At 36.0% G+C, this 17,569-nt stretch overlaps 1 protein-coding gene across 2 annotated transcripts in view; it reads right to left on the reverse strand.

Moving 5' to 3' along the window:
* LRRIQ1 (leucine rich repeats and IQ motif containing 1) overlaps positions 1 to 17,569 on the reverse strand; it is a 225,815-nt gene that overhangs the window by 90,888 nt on the left and 117,358 nt on the right. For both annotated transcript variants that reach the window (XM_027543219.1, XM_027543220.1), the window contains exons 19-22: positions 2,904 to 2,993; positions 2,132 to 2,253; positions 1,514 to 1,609; positions 1,177 to 1,259 (exon numbers count right to left, since the gene is read on the reverse strand). In XM_027543219.1, coding sequence (XP_027399020.1) covers positions 1,177 to 1,259; positions 1,514 to 1,609; positions 2,132 to 2,253; positions 2,904 to 2,993 — 391 coding nt within the window. The remainder of the gene's footprint in view (positions 1 to 1,176; positions 1,260 to 1,513; positions 1,610 to 2,131; positions 2,254 to 2,903; positions 2,994 to 17,569) is intronic.

Raw genomic sequence — 17,569 nt, forward strand, 5'->3', positions numbered from 1 at the left:
ACACAAAAAATCACACTTATCTTAAAAAGATAAAAGATAAAATTAAGATATCACTATATAAGGGCAAAAAAGGAAAGTTGAACATTTATGAATATAAAAATGAGTTATCAGTAATTTATCAATGGTTAGTAACTGCTGTGTTAACAAATATCAGTTATTCCTCAGAAACCAACAGTATCTTAGTTATTTTGTTTCTAAAAATTATATATATACCTATACACACACATATTTCTTAGAATTCTATAATTGAATTGATCAAAATAATAAATAGAAAATTAATAAAGGTAAAAATTAATCTGAGTGTTTCTTTGTATACTGGTATAAGCTAGAACTATAGGATAAATATAGACTCCTTGCTTGTCTCAGGAGTAATCTTACTTTTATGGAAACATTTCACTGACATTAAGATTTTTATAAAGGAAATTGATGAATGAGAGAAGCAGATAGAAAAGAATGTCATGTTACTTATATTGAGCCTATGAGTCCATGAGTAAACACAAAGTTATATGAAATATACAAATAAATTGTCTTAATTATAGCTATAAATTCATTAACCACCTATTTCTTGCTCTAATATCTATAAATTACTCCACATATTAAGTAATTTTAATAAAACAACTAGAGGTGTCCAAATAAAGACAAATGACTTGAAAAGCCTGGCAAGTGGGACAGAAGAAAGATGCCTTTGAACATTTTGCAAGTTCAGCATAACCACAAAAGATATTCACTGTGCTCGTTTCCCAAAGTGTCAAAGCTGATATTCATGGAACTGATAAATGTATGGAAATAGTTTATAGAATAATCAAGCAATTTAAAAACACACAAAGGAATAAGCACGTGAAGCAGATGCTCTTTAGAATCACCATTTGCTGTGACGAACCAGCTTAGAAAGCAATTACAGCATAATTCTCAGTGTACAATAGATAGAATAATCAATAGCAAAGTAGGTAAGAAACAGGGGAAAGTAAAAATAGCATTTAAGAGTATAATAAATCATTAAATGCAATATCATAAATTTCTCTACATTTTTCTTATTATTTTTATGGAGTATTACCTTAGACAGTCTCATATCTGTGCATTTTATTTCTATGCTTATTAAATACAATTTGCTAAAAATAGTTTAAATGATTATATTTTCAATGTCAGATACACAGTTATTGAGCATTGATTACCCACCTAATTTTTTCCTTAATTTCTTTGATTTCATTTTCTGTGCTCTCTTCAGCATCTGCTGAGCAGTAGAAATATCCTTAAAACCCCTATTAAAAGATCAAATTTAATAAAGGCAAAAATCCTCAGACTATATTTATATTATGCATATACATATAAACATACATATCTGAATTATATCATACCAAAACAAATTTGAATTCCCATTTAAGAATCTAAATTTAACAGAGGTATAGTTTCTTAAAAACTAATAAAGATATTCTTGAAATCTTGAAAAATACCTGTTTTGAATATTTAAAGTATCTAAATTTCTTAATATGTTAGGGTTAAATGAACTACATACCATTCTTCTGAAATTTTTTCTTCTTTTTCAGACTTTAGCAGACTCTTTCTGCTGGTCTTTGCTTCAGGTAGTCTGGATAAAGTTCTATTTTCTGATCTAGCAATAGGACAAAACCACACTTGACTGAATCAACACAAGTATATCAGCACTTTTTAAAACCACAAGCTGTTTATGTTGTCTCACACTTGGAAATAAAATATATTTAAGTTACAGAAAAAACTTTATCTGGAAAAGTAATAAAAGTCAGCCATTAATTTAAAATGTTTACATTTCAATTACTTGAAGCATATTTCAATCCTATTGTTGAAAGAAACAACATTGGAATTTTTATTCTAATTCTTATCTCTACCTATATAGCAGTATTTAAAAGTCCATTTGTATACAATAGTTAATAATATTATTTCACTGATACTTTGGATTTGCTTTAATGAATATATATCACACATTTTTCTTACACTGAAAACTCCATAAAATCATTAAATTTTTAATACAAATGCTCTGCCATGTTCTAAACAAGCAAATTCATACATATTTTCATAATCTTACAATTTTTTTAAGGAGTATAATATCCTTGTCATTCATTAAAGGTTGATCCTCTAAAAGAGCGATTTAGCTTACCTGCTATTAAATTGTGTGTGTTCTGATGAAAGCACATTTTCTTTCTCATTACATAGCCATGCTTGAGCTGGATGACTTGGTAAATTAAGTGAAGTATCATCATATTTTAAGATTCCAGAGAACTTGCCAGAAAAAAATGTACATACATATAAAATAAATTGAAAAAAATCTAACATTTATATTGTATTACTTTACATACATATTACTGAGTAGTTTAAGAAAAACATATAAAAATTAAAAATTGTAATAAAATGAAATTTATAGACTAGACATACAAATGTCCTTTCTTGCTGTGGTGAGAGGTATACTTTTTGTATAGTTTGCATATACAAAATGATTAATTGAAAAGATCATTTAAAAATTCAGAAAACAAAAACTTCAAAGATTATCAAATAAATAACAGATATTACAGTTCATTGACCTCTGACTGAGAATCTTCAGCTGTTGCCCTTTTAATGCATATTTTTGTATTTCTAAAGTGCTGTCAACTAGTGATTTTATGCAGCTGAAGCATATCATATATATATTTTTTTTTTTTTTGCTACTGTGAAATAAAGTGTTGAAAGAAATCCAAAATAAAGAAAAAAAATTAGGAGCAAATGAAAGAAAAGCTACATGAAAAATTACATCTGGGGATGAGGAGGAAGTCAGAGGCTTCTAAAAGTAATTGTGTTTTTCAAGTCAATAAATTGTATTATTAATCACTGCAGCATAGCACAACCTTAAGAAATGAGCAAAGATCGAGCACTAAGAGATTTCCATGACATGTTACCTTTGGCCAGTGCAGCTGGTTTGGAAGAAGCAGTGTTTGTGAAGGGAAGCGGGCGGAATCTAAAGCAAGCCATTCCTTCTCTAAGGCAGCCTGAACAAATAATAACATTAATGTACATAATTTAGTTTGCATAACTTTTATAAAGATTCTTTTAAACTGTCTTACACACTACCAATGTTAAGAAAGTATATCAGCATTTCTACTTAGAGGAAAATTTGCTACTTGCTCTCGTTATGAATCTGTTTAATGCAAACATTCTAAAAAAATGGGATAAAATTTTTCATCCCCAAGTAGAATAAAGTAAAACCTTGAGTACTCACATGTTCTAAAAAATGAGAAGTACAGATTGTTCAGTGTATTAAACTGTTTGAGAACTAGGACTCTGAGCCAACTCTAGATGTAACTGAAGGACATAATCGTTTAACTTTTTATTATGCAAATTATAATATTTTCCAGCAATCCTCACTATTTAAAATGTATATTATTTTAACATATTAGTATCACTTTTTCTGAAAATACTATCTGTAAGTTAGCTTTTACTTAATTTTAGTTCAAAATTTCACAAATTTTCTGGATATATGGAAAAAAAAGAATTTTGTGGCAATATATGGAACATGGTTCCTGATATTATATTCTCTAATTCAAAGGTTTGAATGATAAAAATATAAAATTTGAAATGATTTTGTCACTTCACTCTTCATCTTATAAGATTTTTATTCCATTTAGGTAATTTTCAAACTTTTTATCTTTCTACAATGGAACTGTGCTAGTTACACTAGTATTGTATAATTTAGGATATCATAAAAAAATTAGGATATCATTATCTAAATTTTATTTGCTTGGCTTATCTAATATGGCTTAAATAATATTCTTTGGTTCTATAATTTTTAAAAAATCTTTAAGGAAAAAGGATGGTCATAATACCAATGAGCTTGATTTTTAAAAGTTTCTAAAATGATCAAACATATTTATGTTTTAAAAACTGGAATGACTATAAACTAAGACTTAAATTCAATTTTCCATTTATATAGCTTCAGTGTTTCTTGACTGTCTCTTGAAAGACCATTGGAAAGGCAAGACTAAGACATCCGGACTACAGACCAGCAGTGCAATGGCAGACCATTGCTTACAGCATTCAGTCTTAGGAAATCTAATCAAATTTATGTTAACTGAATATCTATGTAAAAAGAACACACTTGTGCACCAGTACATTGTTCAATTCCACCTGGGAAGAGATTATTAACACATATGTCACAGTTATATGCTTGTTATACCTGGTTTAAGAATATATATCTGACTTAAGAGGGGCTGCTGCTGCTACTGCTAAGTCACTTCAGTCGTGTCCGACTCTGTGTGACCCCATAGACGGCAGCCCACCAGGCTTCCCCGTCCCTGGGATTCTCCAGGCAAGAACACTGGAGTGGGTTGCCATTTCCTTCTCCAATGCATGAAAGTGAAGAGTGAAAGTGAAGTCGCTCAGTTGTGTCCGACTCTTAGCAACCCCATGGATTGCAGCCTTCCAGGCTCCTCCATCCATGGGATTTTCCAGGCAAGAGTACTGGAGTGGGGTGCCATTGCCTTCTCCATAAGAGGGGCTACTAAATGCAAAATTGCAAGCAGTACGCGTGGCTGAGGTTTTTTAAATATTTATTCTGTATGACAATTCAAGGAAAATTTCGGTCTATCCCAGGAAAGATCAAGGTCCGAGACATATCAGTTATCGTTAAATTAATATTCTTATTCTGTAAAACTGCTAAAATGAAGAGATGTGGAGACAATACTACAAAAGGCAAAATGCCAGAGGATTCTGGGATCATGGTGGATTAGGTAGCACCAGGAAACTGTCTCCCAACCTACACAACTGAACCCACAGAATCTGTCCAGTATAACCATTTTAGAAGTCTAGAGTCTACTGAGGGCTTGTAATGCCCTGGGGAAAATGGTTAATTTTGGTCATTATCAATTCTTAGCACAGCAACAGCTACCCATTTCCATTCCCCAGCCCCGAGGCAGGCAGTCATTCATGTGTTTTAGGAGTATGTTGCATATAGCTTGCAGTGGTCAGGGCAGACAATGAGGATGCTGTCTTCCAAATATTGGAGATATGTGATTGACCTTTGTTGCTTCTGATCACAGAGGTACAAAGAGGTGAGTGGCTATATCATATAGATGATACCATAGAGACGTTTCTTCCTTGGAAAAGCTACATAAAGTTTGGGGAAATTTTTAGTTCTATTAATACCTAAAAGTGTAGAAAAATTTGAAAATAGCTTTTATTATTTTGTTTAATATAAGGTGACAGACATTTTTAAGATTCTAGAATAATTCTTTAACTTTAGTCTTTTAAAAATTTTAGAGACATAAATAGAAGGTGCAATATAAAATGCTAAAGATACTTGGTAATTATATAATCTCAAACAAAAATGTTAGCAAGACTACTGATTTATACCAGTTCAAGCTTATTAATATCAAATATACATGATAGTATCTAGTATGTTGAGGAAAAAAAACTCAAAACATCAGGAGGAATTGGTCATACTTATAAATATGCTACTGTTTAAAAATGTATATTAATATGTCTTTCTTCCTGCTGGGCATATACAAATTTCATTTATTGCTTAAGAAAACCTTCTGCTCAGATATTCCTTAATTTACAACTGAGAATTTGGAAAGCTTTCTGTTTATTAGAAGACTAAATCAAAATTTATTTACATATTAAAAATAAAATTGTTCATGTCTCCTGGTTTATGGGAACTTTAATAGAATTTGTATTTTGCTGTTGTGTGAACATTGTATAATCTGAATTAAGTTAAGTCACTTCACAGTGATTTTCAGGTCTAATATATCCTTCTACTTTTCTGCCTATTTGTTCTATTAATTTTTGAGAGTTTGATATTGAAATTCCAACTAAAAATCTAAATTTATCTACTTAAAAAAATAAGTGTAATATGGTAGATCAGACAGTAAAGAATCTGTCTGCAGTGCAGGAGGCCCAGGTTCGATCCCTGGTTTGGGAAGATCCCCTGGAAGAAGGGAATGGTTACCCACTCCAGTATTCTTGCCTGAAGAATCCCATGGACAGAGGAGCCTGGCAGGCCACTGTCCATGGCATCACAAAGGGTAGGACACGACTGACCCACTAAGCAGAGCACAGCATGGACACACACAACTTGGAAGACTTTCAAGGGAATTAAGATGAGTGAAAAAAACAATCCGCAAATGTTACAAATTGCATGACTCATTTATATAACATTCTTGACATGACAACATTATAGAAATGGAGGACAGATGAATGGTTGCCAATGGCAAGATACTGGACTGGGGAGGTGGCTGAGGCTAGAGGGGCAACATGATGGATTCTTATAATGATGGAACTATTTTGTATCCTGATTGTGGTGGTGGATACATGAGTCTACACGTGATAATATCATGATAAAACTGGATAGAATTAAACACACATGTGAGGACAAATAAAACCAGGGAAACAGAAAAACATAAAGTTGAATTCAGATAAATTTGCAATCATGCATTCACAACATTTGAATATACATACATTGGACTTTTTATCAGAGAAGAAATTTTTACCCTATAATCCAACTTTGAAAGACTATGAAATAAGGCTATCAGAAGAGCTGGGAGTTACCTTCATGCTTATTTGCATGAAAATGAAAGTGAAACTCACTCAGTTGTGTCCCACTCTATACAGTCCATGGAATTCTTCAGGCCAGAATACTGAAGTGGGTAGCCTTTCCCTTCTCCAGGGGATCTTCCCAACCCAGGGATCAAACCCAGGTCTCCCATATTGCAGGCAGATTCTTTACCAGCTGAGCCACAAGGGAAGCCCAAGAAGACTGAAGTAGGTAGCCTACCCCTTCTCCAGCGGATCTTCCCAACCCAGGAATTGAACTGGGGTCTCCTGCATTGCTTATTTGCGTATGTATATCTAAATTTTTTCACGCCAACTAGTATAATCCTTTCATTTAACATATGAAACTAGAATCAGACTTGCTCTAAGCCACAGGTTACTTAGAGTTGAACAAATCCTACAGATTCTAAAGCCATGTCTTGATCTTTTTTTCCTTCTATAATCCCTGACTCTGAGCCCCAGCAGTTTCCTCCTCTTCTACCCAAGTTGACTCATGCCATTTTCAAAATAATCCTAACACTTCTTGATAACTTTCGTTGCACCTCAGAATCCTTACAATTCTTGGAAACTTGGCCCATTATGAATATCAAAACACACTTTCTAAACTCTCCCTTCCAATATCAATGTTGATACCTTTTCAGTTATCTATTAACTAACTTCAGCCATAGAGCTATGGCCCTTGGAATTCATCTGTATAATTTTTTCTGTTTTCTGAACCATTAGAGCCTGACAGTTATGTGGTTTTTATCACAAAAGCTAACTCAACAATGATCTGATAGACTGAGTTCACTACTCTCACTTCCTTCTGTCCACATGCCTAGATAAGGCAATTTAATCAGTTATGTGGCTGTCCTCAGAAAGGGGTCATACCCTTGCAGCTACTTCCTATGTAATAATTATGCAAAAATACATGGAGGATGACACAGACATATATTGACAGCTCAGGATTTTCTCTTGATCATTCCTAGGCATAGAATATATTTCTTTCCCTAATAGGAAGTTCCAGGCCAGCTTGATTGACACATTCTTAGGATGAAGCCTGACAAAAAGAGGCTTAGGGTATACAAAGTTAATTCTGGTTAAGTTTTATAAAAATGCACTTGTTCCTCTTCTGAACCCTTCCAGACAAAAGGTCTAGGTGTGAATAGAGAATCATTTTAATCACATTAAAAATGTAAAGTTATAACTACTGAAGTGGGACACACAATGCAGTTAGAATCACTTCTTAAACTAGGAGAACTGCTCATATCTTTGAAAAGAAAACCTCAGATTCTGAGAGGTATAGGGAAGGGAAGGACATTAACGATCTTCTGTCCTTCAGAACTACTCTTGAAACCTCCCACCATAAGAAAAATGTCCTTTGGGGGCCCTCCCAAGCTTGTGCAAACACCTTAAATTTAACTCAGAGCTGGGCCTGCCACCCCCTTCCAGGAGTCTGTGACTACACTGTGACAGTCATTTTCCTAAGTCTATCATGATATTGGGTGATGGTCCCATATCTTGCACCAGTCCCTGCTTCCACCCCCTCATAAAATACCTCTGGATTATCAGTCTTCCTATGGTGTGGACAAATGCCACCTGGAAGGTGTCCTGGTCATATTTCACCTGCAAATGTTTAAGAAAACACCACTATGGCCTTGAAAGCATTCAAGTAAGTCTCAGTTCACTGGCCAGGGTTGTTTTACATGGCAGAATTGCCTTAGAATTCTTCTTTGAGGGTCAAGAAAGAGTCTGTGTAATAGCTAAGACTTCCAGCTGTATCTAGAATAAAGCTGAAGTCCAAGAGGAAGTTCAATGCAGAAGCTTAAAGAGGAAATGCCTGGTTCAGTTCACTTCAGTCGCTCAGTCGTGTCCGACTCTTTGCAACCCCATGGACTGCAGCACGCCAGGCCTCCCTGTCCATCACCAACTTTCGGAGCTTGCTTGAACTCATGTCCATCAAGTCAGTGATGCCATCTAGTCATCTCACCCTCTATCGTCCCCTTCTCCTCCTGCCTTCAATCTTTCCCAGCATTAGAGTCTTTCCCAGTGATACAGCTCTTCCCATCAGGTGGCTAAAGTATTAGAGTTCCAGCTTCAGCATCAGTCCTTCCAATGAATATTCAGGACTGATTTCCTTTAGGATTGACTGGTTGGATCCCCTTGTAGTCCAAAGGACTCTCAAGAGTCTTCTCTTGAAGAGTCTTCTTTTGAACCACATTTCAAAAGCATCAATTTTTAAGCACTCAGCTTTCTTTATGGTGCAACTCTCACATCCATACATGACTACTGGAAAAACCATAGCTTTGACTAGACAGGCCTTTGTTGGCAAAGTAGTGTCTCTGTATTTAAAATACTGTCTAGGTTGGTCATAGCTTTTCTTCCAAGGAGCAAGTGTCTTTTAATTTCATGGCTGCAGTCACCATCTGTAGTGATTTTGGAGCCCCAAAAATAAAGTCTGTCACTGTTTGCATTGTTTCCCTATCTATTTGCCATGAAGTGATGGGACCAGATGCCATGATCCTTGTTTTTTAAATGTTGAGTTTTAAGACAGCTTTTTAACTCTCCTCTTTCAATTTCATCAAGAAGCTTTTTAGTTCTTTACTTTCTGCCATAAAGGTGGTGTCATCTGCATATCGGAGGTTACTGATATTTCTCCTGGCAATCTTGATTCCAGCTTGTGATTCATTCAGTCCAGCTTTTCTCATGATGCATTCTGCATATTAGTTAAATAAGCAGGGTGACAATATATAGTGTTGATGTACAACCAGTTAGTTGTTCCATATCCAGTTCTAACTGTTGCAGCTTGACCTGCATACAGATTTCTCAGGAGGCAGGTCAGGGTGTCTGGTATTCCTATCACTTTAAGAATTTTCTGCAGTTCGTTGTGATCCACACAGTCAAGAGATTTGGCATAGTCAATAAAGCAGAAGTAGATATTTTTTTCTGGAACTCTTTCTTTTTCAATGATCCAACAGATGTGGGCAATTTGATCTCTGGTTCCCCTGCATTTTCTAAATCGAGCTTAAAGATCTGGAAGTTCACGGTTCATGTACTGTTGAAGCCTGGCTTGGAGAATTTTGAGCATTACTTTGCTAGCGTGTGAGATGAGTACAATTGTGCAGTAGTTTGAGCATTCTTTGGCATTGCCTTTCTTTGGGATTGGAATGAAAACTGATCTTTTCCAGTCCTGTGGCCACTGCTGAGTTTTCCAAATGTGCTGGTATATTGAGTGCAGCACTGTAACAGCATCATCTTTTAGGATTTGAAATAGCTCAACTGGAATGCCATCACCTCCACTAGCTTTGTTCATAGTGATGCTTTCTAAGGCCCACTTGACTTCGCATTCCAGGATGTCTGGCTCTAGGTGAGTGATCACACCATCGTGATTATTTGGGTCACGAAAATCTTTTTTGCATAGTTTTTCTGTGTATTCTTGCCACCTCTTCTTAATATTTTCTGCTTCTGTTAGGGCCAAACAATTTCTGTCCTTTATTATGCCCATCTTAGCATGAAAAGTTCCCTTGGTATCTCTAATTTTCTTGAAGACATCTCTAGACTTTCCCATTCTATTATGTTCCTCTATTTCTTTGCATTGATCACTGAGGAAGGCTTTCTTATCTTTCCTTGCTATTCTTTAGAACTCTGCATTCAAATGAGTATATCTTTCTTTTTATTCTTTGCTTTTCACTTCTCTACTATTTCCAGATATTTGTAAGGCCTCATCAGACAATCATTTTGCCTTTTTACATTTATTTTTTTTCAGGATGGTATTGATCCCTGTCCCCTGGAGAACATCACCAACCTCCATCCATAGTTCTTCAGGCACTCTGTCTAACAGATCTAATCCCTTGAATATATTTGTCACTTCCACTGTATAATCATAAGGGATTTGATTTCGGTCGTACCTGAATGGTCTAGTGGTTTCCCCTACTTTCTTCAATTTAAGTCTGGATTTGGCAATAAGGAGTTCATGGTCTGAGCCACAGTCAGCTTCTGGTCCTGTTTTTGCTGATTTTATAGAGCTTCTCTATTCTTTGGCTGCAAAGAATATAATCTGTCTGATTTCGGTATTGAACATCTGGTGATATCCATGTGTAGAGTCTTTTCTTGTGTTGTTGGAAGAGGGTGTTTGCTATGACCAGTGCATTCTCTTGCCAAAACTCTATTAACCTTTACCCTGCTTCATTCTTACTCCAAGGCAAATTTGCCTGTTACTCCAGGTGTTTCTTGACTTCCTACTTTTGTATTCCAGTCCCCTATAATGAAAAGGACATCTTTTGTGGGTGTTAGTTCTAGAAGGTCTTGTAGGTCTTCATAGAGCCATTCAATTTCAGCTTCTTCAGCATTACTGGTCAGGGCATAGACTTGGATTACTGTGATATTGAATGGTTTGCCTTGGAAATGAACAGAGATCATTCTGTTGTTTTTCAAATTGCATCAAAGTATTGCATTTTGGACTCTTTTGTTGACTATGATGGCTACTCTGTTTAGTCTAAGGGATTCTTGCCCACAGTAGTAGATATAATGGTCATCTGTGTTAAATTTCACCCATTTCAGTCCATTTTAGTTCACTGTTTCCTAAAATGTCAATGTTCACTCTTGCCATCTCCTGTTTGACCACTTCCAGTTTGCCTTGATTCATGGACCTAACATTCCAGGTTTCTATCCAATATTGCTCTTCATAGCATTGGAGTTTACTTCCATCATAAAGGTTACAACTGGGTAACCTTTAATGAAGTCTGGTAACCATCATCAAATGTATCATGAGGATAGCCTAATGAATTTTGTCCTAGCCCCTGTCATATTATTCACAGTGGCCATTGGAGTGGCTATATGTGAGAAAATCTGCCACATACATACTAGGGGTACATATTGTTGGGAGATAGCTTTCTTTACGTCTCTTAACACTTCTGTGTGATTTATGACATCTTTTGTTCTGGACTATCTTTCCAAAGATGTTAATATATTATAGCTAACAGACTTGGAAAATATAGTTTCTGAGTGTCTTCTTGTGGTGCAGAGGCAAAATTTGTTTGCGTTCTGGTGTAAGAAAATAATGACTTCCTCTAGAGCATAAAACAAGCAGATTTTTGCAGTCCTTATAAAATGTAGGGTTTCGTAGGCCTCCCAATTCCCAAGGGGGAATTCTTCTCTATGGAACTTGAGGGCAAAGGGGAATAAATATCAGCATGACATTTCTGCTGCCTGACAAGTAATACATGTCTCATTTCTTCTGCCAGCCTCCTTGAAAGTGTGGCAGCCTACCTTGTTAGATTGCATGCAGGATAAAAATTTCAGATCCCTCACTTTTCAGCATTTAAAAATTTAAGGCAAACTATGGGCTTTATGTTGGAGAAGGCAATGGCACCCACTCCAGAACTCTTGCCTGGAAAATCCCATGGACGGAGGAGCCTGGTAGGCTGCGTCCATGGGGTTGCTAAGAGTCAGACACGACTGAGCGACTTCACTTTCACTTTCACTTTTCACTTTCATGCATTGGAGAAGGAAATGGCAACCCACTCCAGTGTTCTTGCCTGGAGAATCCCAGGGATGGGGGAGCCTGGTGGGCTGCCCTCTATGGGGTTGCACAGAGTCAGTCACGACTGAAGCGACTTAGCAGCAGCAGCAGCATGGGCTTTATGTAAAGAGACCCAACTAGTCAATCCTAAAGGAAATCAATCCTGAATATTCATTGGCATTACTAATGCTGACACTGAAGCTCCAATAATTTGGCCACCTGACTCATTAGAAAAGATCCTGATGCCTGGAAAGACTGAAGGCAGGAGGAGAAGGCGACAACAGAGGATGAGATGGCTGGATGGCATCTTGAGCAAGCTCCGCGAGGTGGTGACAGACAGGGAAGTCTGGCATGCTGCAGTCTATGGGGTTGCAAAGAGTCAGACATGACCGAGTGACTGAATTGAAGTGAATTGATGGGCTTCCCAGGTGGCGCTAGTGGTAAAGGACCCTCCTGCCAACGTAGGAGATGTGGGTTCAATCCCTGGGTCAGGAAGATCCCCTGGAGTAGGAAATTGTAACCCATTCCAGTATTCCTGCCTGGAAAATTCCATGCACAGAGGAGCCTAGCAGGCTTCAGTCCATGGGGTCGCAAAGAGTCAGACATGACTGAGCATTCACACACACATGCTTAATAAAAACCCAAATAAATTGATTTTGGTTATCAGTGTACCCTTGGTTAACCATTTGTTAAATGCAAATATTTCAGACAGGCAACAAACCAATATAAAAACTTCATGGCAGACTTATCCAGGCTTTTTGTTTGAGGCAAATTTATTAAGACAGTTTTATATTCACTTCTTTTATAGCAATTGTAATTCACTGTAAAATTCAAATATATTTCCGATATCTTCTAGACTAGGGACCGTGTCATATCTGTCTATGTACATATGCTGATACCAAGCATGGTGCCCACCATATGTAAGCATTCAGTATTTGTTGGCTGGGAGTGAAAAATCAGTTTGAATAGATGACTACAACTCTTTTGGGATATCTTAAAGAAGAGTTTAGACTTAATCCAAAGGAACTACTGTTATGACCTAAATAAGATGAAAAGGAAGTTAGATAAGTCTGGTTAGATAAGACTGGTTAGATAAGTCTTGCATTTGTATATAGGAAAGTAAAAGAAAGAAAGAACAACACAAAAAAAGCAGTTACACTTTGATAACTTGATTATGTCATCTGAAGTTGTTAAGATTATTTGAAAATTAAGTGATGGCAATAAAAAAAAAAAAAAACAGTAAAAATTATCAAAGGAAAGAAAAGTAACAATACCTTCCTAATTGGTATTTAGCTTTAATTCTTAGCTCCCCTAAACTATAATCTCTGTATTAGAAACAAATTTATCCATTTAAAACAATAATACATTTAACTCCTTTGCTCAAAACCAAGTAATAATTTTCTATCACATTTGAATAAAATTCAAAGTTCTTGAAATCATATCATGGGCTTTATGTGGACTGTTGCCTGATCATTTTTATGTTTCTTCCTGATCTCAGGTTATTCTCCACCACTAATCAGTACTGTGCCGTATTGTGCTTAGTTGCTCAGTTGTGTCCAACTCTGCAATCCCATGAGAGTAGCCTGCCAGGCTCCTCTGTCCATGGGGATTCTCCAAGCAAGAGTACAGGAGTGGGTTGCCATGCCCTCCTCCGGGGATCTTACAAACCCAGGGATCAAACCCAGGTCTCCCACATTACAAGCAGATTCTTTACCAGCTGAGCCACCAGGGAAGCCCATGAATACTGGAGTGGGTAGCCTATCCCTTCTCCAGGGGATCTTCCTGACCCAAGAATTGAACAGGGGTTTTCTGCACTGCAGGTGGATTCTTAACCAGCTGAGCTACCAAGGAAGCCCACTCATCAATTCTACTTCTTGTGCATTTTGGGTTCCTTTAGTATACTAAAAAAAATCCCTTCTTTTTTCATTTCCATACCACTTAGCCATGTATAGTATTATCTGATGGTTATCCCTTCACTTTATTTTCACATCTTTATCAATATTTCACCTTATGCAGGCCTTCTCTGATCATAAAATCAGATTCCATGCTCTCTTAATTTTTCTTAGAAAAATTTTATAACCATTTTCAATATGTAAAGAGGGAAACTAGAGTTAAAGAGTGAAATTTTATTATTTTAAAAGGGTTAATTATACAATGATTTAACTGTTCTAAATGTGTATGCCCTAATACATATCCTCAAACTATGAGGTCAAGTTTGACAGAACTAAAAACTTAACTTAGAGAAACCCACCCATGTTCGATCCCTAGGTTGGGAAGACCCCCTGGAATAGGAAATGGCAAATCACTCCAGTATGCCTGCCTGGTAAGTCTCATAGAAAGCGGAATCTAGCGGGCAACAGTCCATGGGGTAGCCAAGAGTAGGCTATGACTGAGCAGGAAACACACACAAACAATTATAATAAGAGATTTAGCATTCTTCTGTCAATAACTTATAGAAAACTCTCCAAATCACTAAAAATAAAGATTTTTAAAAATACAACTATCAAACGGAGGAATTGAGGTTTTAGTAGCCATAACACCTGAAAAAATGCACCTTCAAGTGCTCGTGGAACATTATCCCCAAAAGATGATGTGCTAAGACAAATTTTTAAGAAACAAATAACATCAATCTTACATCAAACTCTTTCAGAAAAAAGAAACATAGGAAACATTTCCTAATCAAATAGGCACAATGTTGACATCAAAATCTGAAAAGAATTTTACTAGAAAGATTTATAGGCATAGCATCTTCTTGAATACAAAGGCAAAAATCCTAAAAAAAAAAATATTAGCAGAACAAATTTAGTGGTATATAAAATAATAATACTTTATAGCTAAGTCAATTTGTTCTAGGAATACATGGTTTAATGCTTGTAAATCAATGTCATAAGCCTGCAAAGTGATAAAAGCCAAATCATGTATAGAATCATCAACATCATCATCATATATTAACTTCTTGGAAAGGTAAGGAGATGCTAAGGAGGTTAACCCAATCAAATATAGAGTTTCTGAAAGAAACCTATATTAAACGTCTGACTTTGTAGTGGAAGCTTTTACCCTGAGACCAGGAACTAGCAAAAGATGACTTCTAAAATCACCACTATTTAACATTGTACTGAAGGTACTAGTCAGGACAATAGAGCAAGAAAAATAAACAAAAGGCATACGAATTAGGAAAAAAAAAAAAGAAGAATAAAAATTATTATGCTCAGGTGATATGATTGTGGGTACAGAATATTCAAAAGACTTGAGAGATAAGTAAGTGATTTCAGAAAGTGACTGGATATAAGGTTGGTATACAAAAACAAAATAATATCAGAAAATGTCAAATAGCTAGAAGTAAATCTAATAAAAAATGTACAATAACACTATGAAGAAAATACAGAGTATAGTGGACAGAGATTTTAAGTTAAATAGGGTTGTTATTCTATGTTCATGAATGTAAAAATGCAATATTCTAAAAAAAATCAGTTCTTCCAAATTGACTTATAGATTTATTACAATCTCAGAGAAAATTTGAACATTTATTGTGCAAATTGATAGGCTAGTACTAAAATCTGTACATAAATGAAATGGATAAAAAGTAGCAGAGTAGATCTTTCTTGAAGAAGAACAACAAAGTCGGAGCACTTTTAAGACTAGATAATGAAGTTTACCATAAATTATGTAGTAATTAGAGTAGTGATATAAGGATAAACTGTAACAGAAAGCCAAGGAAAATTAGGAGAACCCATGCACAGCTTCCTGAATGTAAATAATGCTTCCACTGGAATCTCTTGTGAAAAGTATGGTCTATACAACAGATAGCTGTGGGTCAATGAGACAACCAAATGTGTATCTTTGGAGGAGAATTTGACGCCCTACTCACATTGCACGCAAAATTTAATTCAAGATGCACCACGGATTTAAATGCTGAAAGTTAAGATAATAAAGTTTTTAGAATATCTTAATGAGCTGATAAGCAAAGATTTCTTATACGTCATGAAAACAAAAATCTTTTGTTTTTAATTTAAAATAGAAACATTCTGTTCATCAAAATAAACCACAAAGAGAGAAAAAAAGGGAAATCTCAGAATTTAGAGAATGTTTTTTCAAGAGAAAACAGAATAGTATTCAGATTATAAAAAGCACTCCCACAAGTCAATAAGAAAAAAGATGTACAACCGAACTTAAAAACGCACACCAACACTTGATCATATCACAAAAGTACATATCCAAATGGCCAAAAAGCAAATGAAATGGTATTTAACATTATTAGTTATGAGATAAACGCAAATTAAAAGAACTAGATCAGATCAGATCAGCCGCTCAGTCATGTCTGACTCTTTGCGACCCCATGAATCGCAGCACGCCAGGCCTCCCTGTCCATCACCAACTCCCAGAGTTCACCCAGACTCACGTACATCGAGTCAGTGATGCCATCCAGCCATCTCATCCTCTGTTGTTCCCTTCTCCTCTTGCCCCCAATCCCTCCCAGTATCACAGTCTTTTCCAATGAGTCAACTCTTCACATGAGGTGGCCAAAGTACTGGAGTTTCAGCTTCAGCATCATTCCTTCCAAAGAAATCCCAGGGCTGATCTCCTTCAGAATGGACTGGTTGGATCTCCTTGCAGTCCAAGGGACTCTCAAGAGTCTTCTCCAACACCACAGTTCCAAAGCATCAATTCTTTGGCTCTCAGCCTTCTTCACAGTCCAACTCTCACATCCATACATGACTACAGGAAAAACCATAGCCTTGACTAGATGGACCTTTGTTGGCAAAGTAATGTCTCTGCTTTTGAATATTCTATCTAGGTTGGTCATAACTTTCCTTCCAAGGAGTAAGCGTCTTTTAATTTCATGGCTGCAGTCACCATCTGCAGTGATTTTGGAGCCCAGAAAAATAAAGTCTGACACTGTTTCCACTGTTTCCTCATCTATTTTCCATGAAGTGATGGGACCGGATGCCGTGATCTTCGTTTTCTGAATGTTGAGCTTTAAGCCAACTTTTTCACTCTCCACTTTCACTTTCATCAAGAAGCTTTTTAGTTCCTCTTCCCTTTCTGCCATAAGGGTGGTGTCATCTGCATATCTGAGGTTATTTATATTTCTCCCGGCAATCTTGATTCCAGCTTGTGTTTCTTCCAGTCCATGAACAGTATGAAAAGGCAAAAGAACTAGATACCACTATAAACCTACTGGATTGGTAGAAAATGACATAAAAATACCAAGTTTTGGTGAGGATAAAGCTCCTCTGAAATTCTCATATTCTGCTGATAGGACTGTAAATTGATACAATCACCTTAAGATGTTGTTAGACACTAGCTACTAAACATAGGTTAATGATATGACTCAGAAATTCAGTTCTCAAAAGAAAGGTGAATATGCACATCAAAAAGTATGTACAAGAATGTTCGTAGTGTCTTTAGTCATAATAGGCAACACTAAGATAACGCATAACAAATAATCCATCAACAGTATACAGACTTTTAAAAATTGGTATATTCAATAATAGATTAAAAGTAGTATATTCTATATTC

The sequence above is a fragment of the Bos indicus x Bos taurus genome, chromosome 5 (genome assembly GCF_003369695.1).
Source record: "Bos indicus x Bos taurus breed Angus x Brahman F1 hybrid chromosome 5, Bos_hybrid_MaternalHap_v2.0, whole genome shotgun sequence".
NCBI classification, from domain to species: Eukaryota; Metazoa; Chordata; class Mammalia; order Artiodactyla; family Bovidae; genus Bos; species Bos indicus x Bos taurus.